The 10,199-nt window shown below is 41.9% G+C and overlaps 1 protein-coding gene across 1 annotated transcript in view; it reads left to right on the top strand.

Moving 5' to 3' along the window:
• The window catches only part of LOC112105716 (cytosolic 5'-nucleotidase 1A-like), an 11,094-nt gene extending 895 nt beyond the window's left edge, over positions 1-10,199 (top strand). The window contains exons 2-6 of the mRNA XM_024198613.3: positions 186-353; positions 5,671-5,800; positions 6,708-6,830; positions 7,604-7,788; positions 9,262-10,199. Of these exons, the coding sequence (XP_024054381.1) occupies positions 186-353; positions 5,671-5,800; positions 6,708-6,830; positions 7,604-7,788; positions 9,262-9,624 (969 nt within the window). The 3' untranslated portion in view covers positions 9,625-10,199. The remainder of the gene's footprint in view (positions 1-185; positions 354-5,670; positions 5,801-6,707; positions 6,831-7,603; positions 7,789-9,261) is intronic.

Below are 10,199 nucleotides of genomic sequence, written 5' to 3'. Positions count from 1 at the left end.
CTGGGTGCCATCCTCCTCCCCGTGTGTCACCCCCATCCTCTCCTCCCGGGGTGCCATCCTCCTCCCCATCCTGTGTGCCACCTACCTCCATCTCCTCCCCCTTTCCTCCCTGTGTGTCACCTTCCCCCCATCTCTCTCTCTTCCCCACCCCCACCTGCCCTCTCTCACCATTCCGTTGTCTACAGCCTAAGCCCCAAAATGCCACCACTGTGGCAGTCTCCTCCCGGGCTCTCTTTGACATGGTGAAAGACAGGAAAATCTACGAAGAGGAAGGGGTGGAAACCTATGTGAAGTACCAGGAGGAAAACGAGAACGTCCCCCTGAAGCCTGGGCCAGCTTTCTATTTTGTCAAGGTAAGACACTCCATTTAAAAGTTCAGCTAAGCTTTCTGTTCCACAAACAGCCTTCCACAGAGTTTCCTGCCTGCCTCCACCCTTCCCCAGAGCCAGAGTGGTTGGTAAAGACATCCCTTTACATAATCATGCAGCCAGCAGTCTCTTCTCACATAAGAATACACTAAACATGGCTCCTAGGTTTGTGTGCTGGGAGGGGAACTACTCCGGGATGTCACGCCAGGGAGGATGCTGAAAGCTCAAGTCCAAATTTGGGGAAGAGGAGGAGTCTTCTACTGAGCACAGTGTGGCTGCTGGGAAATGGTTTCAGGCTTAGTGGCCTGTTTGCGTTGATTGAGTAATCTCAGTTTGCTCTCTTTATCTCCCGACTGAAATAAATTAGAATAATTTTACTCTCCTCCCCTCCCTGAGTCAGTAAAGATACAAGCCTGTGTAAGATCACGTAGTATTTCCTACTGAAAAATTGGCACAGTTTAGATGGAGGAAGTTAATAGCCTCTTGACAATCTAAAGATTAAAGAATGGTTACATACACAAGGTGTGGTTAGGAGGATAGACTCAGTGCCTAGTAGAGTCATAGTACAGACAGAAAGTTCATTTCCTTTTAAAGCATTGTCAGGTAATTTAGGCCCCAGATAAACCAGGGGCATAGCTACAGGTGGACCTGGGTAGGCCGCAGCCCACCCACTTAGCATCCAGGCCCATCCCCAGCCCTGGTTCTGCTCAGGCCCCAGCGCTAGCCCTGCCCAGACCTGCAAGACACTGCACGCCGGGTGCACACACACACAGCTCGACCGGAGGGGGAGGGACAGCAGTGACCAGGGCCGGCTCCAGGGTTTTGGCCGCCCCAAGCAGCCAAACAAAAACAAACAAACAAACAAAAAGCCGCGATCACGATCTGCGGCGGCAATTCGGCGGGAGGTCCTTCGCTCCGAGCAGGAGCGAGGGACCGTCCGCCAAATTGCCGCCGAACAGCTGGTAACCTAAATTCAGGTAATTTAGGCCCCAGATAAACCAGGGGTATAGCTACAGGTGGACCCGGGTAGGCCGCCCCAAGCACCTGCTTGGTAAGCTGGTGCCTGGAGCCGGCCCTGGCAGTGACACAGCAGCGGAGCGCTTGACGAGTGCACCGCGCACGCTGCAGCAGGAGGAGGGCGACCCGCCCGCCGAGCAGCAGCGAGCATCAAAAAACATAGGCCTGCTGCCTCAGGAAGCCAGGCCTGATGTGGGGCAGTGCGACGGGGATGGGTGCCAGGAGCCATGTACACTGGAGAGCGGCATCTCCTTCCGGAGCTGGGTGCATGCATGGGGCCCCAGAGGGCCCCGGCCAGAGCATCCATCATCCCCCACAAGGCCAGCTGGACTGGTGGGGTTGGGCGGAGGTGGGCCCCCAGATCCCTCCTGCCCCTCCATCATTGCCAGCCTACCCAAAGTCGGAGCCCATCCAAATGTTCCATGCTAGCTACGCTACTGCCCCAAACTTGCATGGGTTTTAATTAGTTATAAAACCAAATCTTAAGATCTTTACTCAGTGTGGAATGACCTAGGTTGAGGATATTGACACCCTATCAAGGAAAATAGTAGCTGAAATAAATTGTCAAAAGGTGAAAGATCCTGTGACTGATATCAAAGCATCTCAGAAAATAACATCCACTATTGTGAGACTGCAGATAGGCCACATTGCAGAAGTCATAATCAACAGAGATGGGAGCAAGATGTATCTATTTTGGAAGATGATAAAAAAAAACTAGATAAATTCATGGATTAATTCATTAAATTATTCATGGTCCATCAATAGCTATTAGCCAGGATGGGCAGGGATGGTGTCCCTAGCCTCTGTTTGCCAGAAGCTGGGAATGGGCGACAGGAGATGGATCACTTGCTGATTACCTGTTCTGTTCATTCCCTTTGGGGCACCTGGCATTGGCCACTGTCGGAAGACAGGATACTGGGCTAGATGGACCTTCGGTCTGACCCAGTATGGCCGTTCTTATGTTCTTAAGATGTACCAGGAGCAGGCTTAAATACTTGCCCATGCTTTTGAATGTAATATTGTAAGGAAAGTGAAGCTTTTCAGATTGGATCAAGCCCTACATAGGACCCTGTACAAGTTGCTAAATTAATTCTTGAACTTCATGGCCTGATACAACACTTGTCCCACAATAAAACAACACCTCAGTTTTTACTCTGTTCACTCACTTCAGTTAGAATTTGCCTGACTAACGATGTGGGTTCAAGATTAATAGAATTCCTTGGACTATTTAAAAATAAAAACATTTATGACTGGTTTCAAACATTGCTGGTGCAAGGAGAACAAGGCAAAGAAACTGACTCTGATTCAGGGGCCTATATGCAGGAGTGAAACTGACAATTTTGTTTTCATTGTGTGAGCTAAGAGATATGCCAAAGGTAAACAGCCCTATAACATACTATATACATGTTTGGTTGGGTGATATGGGATTGTTTACTCCAGGTTTCAGTCCCTGAAGCCAGAAGAGGCCATTGGATCATCTAGTCACTAGTCTGACCTCCTGCATAACACATAGGCCACTAAATTTCAAGTCTGATGAGGGATTATTTTCTACTTAGATGCAGAAATGAATAGTTCTTAAATAGCATCTCTGTATACAGACACCTTTAAGGGAAAGCTTTAATATGTTGTTATTTTAATTTGTTCTTTGTATTACTATAGCACCCAGGAGGCCTAGTCATACCAGAACCCCATTGTGCTAGGCACTGTACAAACTGAACAACAAGACAGACCTTGCCCCAAAGAGATTATTGTAGAACAACAGTCAAGGTTTGCTGACTTTTCAAGCCTAAAACCTTGAGTTTCTCACTAAAAAATCAATTAAGCTTTCAAGTCCACAAAAGTAACTTTTCCAGGTGAACAGTATTACCTGCCACTTCGGAAGGGATTTCTGTTTACCTTCAGATTGGACTTTTGGGGCCAAATCATCAAATGTTGTGAATCAACATAACTCCATTGAAATGAGTGGAATCTAGCTGACTTACACCAACTGATGATCTGGCCATGGTGGGTTTGCTTTGTTTACAATTTCTTTAAATTTCAAGAAAGTTGCAGTAAAAATAAGTGTGATCAACACAGTCACTGTAATAGACAGAATCTTATAACTCGCTGCATCCACAAGGTGCTTGGGAGTGTGTACCAGATAATGAAAAAAATAAAAACATGATGAATTACAGTAGCCAATACACTAACATATCACCCTCTGCACTAAATGCATCCTCTTATCTGATATTTCAGTGAATATGCAGTGTTGTTGTAGCCATGTCGGTCCCAGGATATTAGAGAGACAGGGTGGGTGAGGTAATATCTTTTACTGGACGAACTTCTGTTGGTGTGAGAGATACGCTTTCAAACTACACAGAGCTCTTCTTCAGGTCTGGGAAAGGTACTGAGAATGACACAGCTAAATACAAGATCGAACAGATAATTTAGTATAAGTAGTTAGCACATATTGTAAGGGACCATTCAAGATGAAGTTAATACCCCTGTAATCATAGGACACAAAAGGCATTAGGGGGTTACAGATTGTTGTAATAAGCCATAAATCCAGTGTCTTTATTAAGACCATGATTTTTAGTGTCTAGCAAAGTTATGAATTTCAGTTACCAGGCTTTTTTAAAAGTGCCGTGTAGGTTTCCTTTGAGGATGAGGACTGATAGGTCAGATATAAAGTGATTGCTTTGTGAAAAGTGTCCCACAAAGTGAAAGCGTGATATTACCTCACTCACCTCGTCCCTTCAATAAATACCCAATGTACTGGAATACTACAGGCCCGTGGACACAAAGTGGGAAAGGGGACATAGGGAGTCTTATCCTTTCTCTATGAATAGGATCTCTCTGTAGGTCTATAGATGGCTGTCATGTAGAGCTTTCCTAAACATAGTCCACACAACAAGGCCAAGAATTTCAAAACTAAGTGCCTAAAGGTAGGCTATTAAGAGCACATTTAAGCATCTAAATAAGTGGTCTGGTTTTTAAAAGCACCATCTTGTTCCTTTATCTTTTCTGATACCCTAGGTCACTGGTTCTCAAACTTATTTGATCGGGCCCCCCTTCTTTGTATATATAGCTGTTTACACTCCCACCCCTCAAGAACATATACCACCACCCAGCTCTGAAGGCAGCACCATGCCAGCAGCAGCACAGAAATAAGGGAGGCAACATGAAAAGTGATATTTGTCAATATCACTTTTCACAGCAGACGTAGCACCCCATTGCCACCCTTATTTCTCTGCTGCTGCTGCCACCCCAGGGCTGACAGCTGGAATCCCACCGCCTCCAGGTGCGGGTTTGGGGAGCAGGGAAGGAAACCTGAGCCCAGGTTACCTCCCAGTGAGGGATTGAGGGGGAGAGGAGGAGACCCCAAGCCCGGGTGTCAGGGCCCTTCTGCAGGAGCCCCAGCTACCCAGGGCTGACATAGCTCTTCAAAAAAAACCCCAAAAAACACACAGCTCTCACCTCCTTTGTCACATTGCTCTGCCTCCCTTGGAAGGCCTGCCCCATAGTTTGAGAACCACTGTCTAGGTTAATCAGGATCAATCCAACTCACTACCTGGATTGGGAACCTCCAAGGGAAATATCTACTGGATAAGGCAGGATTTAATGCTCATTATTTAGGGACAAATTGTCAATCCTGCCTTCCTAAATAGTGTCTGCACCAAACCTGCATTTGTAATCACATATATAAAGACACTTTATGCTTGCTTGTGAATTTTGCAGGAGCAATTTAGATGTTGAGTTTAAAGTGTCTCTCAATACCTGTATCCGTTAATAAAATTTCATAAAGGATTACCAAAAAGTATTAACAGGTACCATCTACGAACAGCTGTACAGGTCTGGAAAAAAATAATCTTTTGGCTCCTGGAGAAATCCCATTATCCAAAACCAGGAAAAACTCCAGTCAAATACAGATCAGAGTAAAACAAATGTACTTCAACCTTCAGAATCTAGAAAGATTAGATTCCACAGTTCATCTGAAAACTAACTAAAAGACCTTTGGTGGTGTACGGTACCTTTGCAGATTTATTTTAGCTGATGATAGGTGTCTCAGGTAAAAAGAACTTCATTATAAAGTTGAATTCTGTAACTTTCATCAAAAGAAAACTGCTTATTTGCTTCTCTTATAACAAGTCCAAGAAAATAGTTGCTGGGAGGTGAAGAAGAGAAATGAATAAAACAAGTTTGGCAAGTTTAAACTGCCAAACTGCTTTTCACATTCTTCTTCAAGGCAGGATTGAGAGGACGCATATGCAGCTTGTTTATGCACATCAATGTTTCTAACCTGCAGGCACTAGAACAGGTCAATGCCCGGCTTCGTGAGCTTTACCCTAATGATGAAGAGCTATTTGATATTGTTCTGATGACTAATAACCATGCCCAAGTGGGAGTGAGACTCATAAACAGCATCAATCACTATGGTAAGTAAAATAAATAACATTCTGTAAAGCTGCTTGCTGCCAGGCTGTAAACTGAAGCATTTTCAGTTTGCGTGCTCTGACCCTGGAATGGGCAGTTCCTTTGATACAGATACCCATTGCTAGGTGAATGATGTTTATTTGTGTGTGTCAGAACAAGTGAGAGTGTGTTAAACAGGATTTGGCCCAAAGCTGTAGGTTTAATTGTCAAGTTTGAATCTCAATTTCTAAGAAAAGGTCCTTGAATGTTTCTTTATTTTGTATTTTTCCCTCTAAACTTGCAATCACTGAGCTGTCTCAGAGGGATTTTGGGGGGGATTCTTGGGGAATAAGAAACAATCAAACATTCTGGCCAAGTTAAACCTCTTAAAGTTGTTAAAAGTCAGACTACTACTGAACATGGAAAACTTTTTTAAAAGTTTAACATTAATTGAAAAATAAGATTCTTCTTGTAGGACTAGAGTGCCAGCTCCTCAGCTGATGTAAATTGGCGTCACTCCATTGACTCTGAATAGTCACTTCGTAAAACTGAAAGTTTTCAGAAGGACATAGAGGAAGTCCTTAGTTGAAGATCTGGCCACTATGCCCTCAAGATTCATGTTGTTAAGTTTCAGTCTTTCCAACGTGTGACTGCAAGAGTTGTCATACCAAAGTAGACCATGAGTGCATCTAAGCTGATATCCCAACTCCAGATGACCCCATGTTTCAGAGGAAGTGGGGAAAGTAGCTTTTGCTCAGTAAAGAATTGGGACGAATGTACATCAAGGACAGATCTTAACATTTCTGAAATTTTACTCTGTTCAGGTAGTAACTGTATTTTGTTTGTGTTAGGACAAAAACACAGCAGGGTTGTACCTTGTCATATTTTGTTTGTTTCTTCTGTATCTGAGATTTTCATGCCTGTTTTTAGGTTTATCGATTGAACGCTTCTGTATGACTGGTGGAGAAAGCCCTATTGGTTACCTAACAGCATATCTTACCAACTTATACCTTTCTGCTGACTCTGAAAAAGTCCAAGAAGCTATAGAAGCAGGTTTGGATTGGCTCTTACCTTGGTTTATTTCTCACTTAAGCCTATTATCACATGAACTCAATAATTACATGTATCTTTTCTGCAGGAGATGGAAATATTTCAGTAAATATGGAGTCCAATATACAGTATATATGTAATATCAACTAGTCACTGGTTTTATTTGATTATTATCCTTCTGCTTGGATCTTGTTTCTTATAATGCCCCTTTTTGCCCCCTGCACTGTGTCAGTAATGCTAGCCTAACCAATCCTTTTCTTTATCTCTTGCTCCCAGCTTCATGTCTTCATCCATGCTGCCCCTCACCCTTGCATGACCACCAGTGTACCAGTCCTCCCTCCTGTCTCACTCAAATTCCTCCTGATGTCACCTTTTCTCTGATGCCAAAAATTAGCCAACATCCAGTGCCTTCTGCACTGCAACATTAGAAAGGAGAGAGTGAACTTAAAATGAAAATAAATAAATAAAGCTAGAGTAAATATTGTCCTCAGAATTTTCCACTATTTCTTATCTTCAGTGTGACTTAGGGTCCAATCCTGCAAACACCTATGACTGAAAGTAACTATGCATGAGAATAATCTCACTTAAATCAATGGGACTGCTTGCATATATAAAGTTACTCCTATGCATAAATATATCCGGGGTCAGGGCCTTAGACTGTAAGTGCCTCTGGGCAGTGAAGTTTTGTACCCATTCTGTGTCTATGCCACTGCAATAACAATTAATACTAGTGAGTCCAGTGGAAACTGCTAACTGAGCTTCTGATGTATTTTCAGGCATTGCATCTGCTACAATGTTCACTGCAAATAAAGACATACCTTACTGTGATAAGCAGCTGAGGGTGGCGTTTGATGGGGATGCTGTTCTCTTTTCTGACGAATCAGAGCAGATTGTCAAAGAGCATGGATTAGATAGATTTTTTGAACACGAACAGATGAATGAGAATAAGCCCCTTGCACAGGTATCTGCTTTTTTATTGCTAAAATTGTAGCTGGTACTTTGATTTTGTTTGTCGTATGTGTACATTATTTTTCTCTTAAGTTTATATATTAATGTGTCTTGTTCTTCATGGATGTTTTATTTGTGATTCAAAGAACCTTTTAATTGTAACATCAATTGCATTATACCTGCTTGGATTTCCTTTTTCACGGACAGTCATTAGAATGCACGTTTGATATTTAAGGGCCTGATCCTGCAGTCCTTACACAGGACTCCCATTTCATTGGGAATATTGCATGAGTAAGAACATGAGGTTCTTATAGCTACCTCTAGAGGTATTTTCACTTAATCATCCCCTAGAGGCCTGATCCAATGTCCACTGAATTCATTGAAAAAGATGACTATTGATTTCAATGGACTTTGGGTCTGGTCCTAGGTGACGTGAACATGGCAGCCTATATCCATTCATAGCAATCAACCCCACCTCCAAACATATTACTCAGTATTTGAGATCCTTTGTTGCCCTCTGTGCATGTAACAGAATGCACATGTCTGGGCTTGGAATGTAATGTCCATTCATACTTTGTTCCACTTTTTATTGTCATATGGAACAGCTATTGTACATCTCTCAATAACATATTAATAAAGAGTTGGCATTTGTTTCAAATGCCAGAATGGTCCAAGTGTAATATTTATGTTCATTGTCAAACAGAATTATGATGTTTGTCCAGGAATGCAAACATGTTAGAATCAACTTAAACCAACTTTACTTTCATTTACACTGGTATAACTCAGAATAAGGGCCTGATCTTTGAAAGCAATGGAAATTGTAGGTACTCAGTCCTATCAGTGTATCAGAGTTTGACCCAAAATAGTTTTTGTTTTTAATTTTGCGCCTCATCCTTCTGTCACTCAAACTGGTGTAAATCTGAGGGAACTCCACAGAAGTCAATTTAGTTACACGAGTGTAAAAAATCAGTATGAGAACAGAATCAGGTGTCGTTAAAAAGCAAAAGGTATGTTTTTCATTTCATGAACTCTGGACAGAAATTATTCCTGTATATTAGGGCTCTCCAGCCCCAGTTAGGGTCAGGACCCCTCTGAATTAGGCACTGTAGAGAAATACAGTTTTACAAGATCCCTGCCCCAAAGATCATACAATCTAAGGAGACAGGCAACATACAAAGAGAGTAAGAGGGATGCACTGAAATATATAGAAATTATAATATACAAATATACTTTGTGGTGGGAGGGCATTCTATTATGCAAATAGGTATCCGTATTCAGCAGCTGCCCCACACAGCCAAGCTGTCACTTGCTGGTTGGTTTTCTTTGTAGGCATTGTGTTGAGAAAGGATTCCAAGGAGGAGAAGGTAGTGGCCTTATGGATCATGGAAGGAGTTCTATATATAAAGGACAGCATGGAAGAAAGTACAGAGATGTTTGTGGGAGAAGTGGGTAAACATTAAACATGTTTCTGATATTTTATACCTAGGGTCCTTTGAAAGGTTTTCTGGAAGACTTAGGGAAGCTGCAGAAGAAATTTTATGCAAAAGACGAACGATTAGATTGTCCTATAAGGACCTACCTCGTCACAGCTAGAAGCGCAGCAAGTTCTGGAGCCAGAGTGCTGAAGACTCTCCGTAGCTGGGGTTTGGAGATTGATGAGGCACTTTTCCTTGCAGGAGCTCCTAAAGGACCGATTTTGGTGAAAATACGGCCTCATATTTTCTTTGATGATCAGATGTTTCACATTGAAGGAGCACAACAACTGGGTACTATAGCAGCACATGTACCTTATGGCATTGGTCAGAAGTACAACAAATCCAAACCTAAAGATGACACTGTTAAAAAATAGCTTCCCTTTAACTTAGACAGCCTCTAACACATCAATAGTTAAGTCTGAAAACTCTACCTTTGTATATTATAAGGAGTATGTTTAAAGATTTGACCTCGGTAGCTAAATAAGTTTTAAAAGGAAATATTTTTAATATAAGTTTTTTTAAATAGTACTCTTGAACACTTTTTGGTTTGGTTTGCTAGGTCTAGCACTGTCGTTTTTTAATATTAGGAAAAGTCTTGTATTGATTTTATAGTTTAAACTATATTTTAAAGACATATATATATGTATATATATGTCTTTAAAATATATATGTGTGTGACTTCTCTGAAAGTGTTGTAAATGGGTTATTTATAACGTGAATCATGCTGCATAAAGAATATTTACAGGTTATTTTTGAAAAGACCAAAAACGTGGTGCGAGTATGTTTACCTATTCAGGGTCAGTTTGTTGAATATGTGCTCAGTGATTGTGTCATCATGAATCTTTGATCTGTATGGGTGATTTGTAATTCCAGTGGAAACTGTTAGTTTGTGTGGCCTTGTGTTTACAGGAACCCTTTATTTTTCTAAACTATTTTTCCTACTCGAATA

Source organism: Terrapene carolina, unplaced genomic scaffold, assembly GCF_002925995.2.
Source record: "Terrapene carolina triunguis isolate 2854851 unplaced genomic scaffold, T_m_triunguis-2.0 Scaffold42, whole genome shotgun sequence".
Lineage (NCBI taxonomy): Eukaryota > Metazoa > Chordata > Testudines > Emydidae > Terrapene > Terrapene triunguis.
This window is presented reverse-complemented; position numbering and strand designations above follow the sequence as displayed.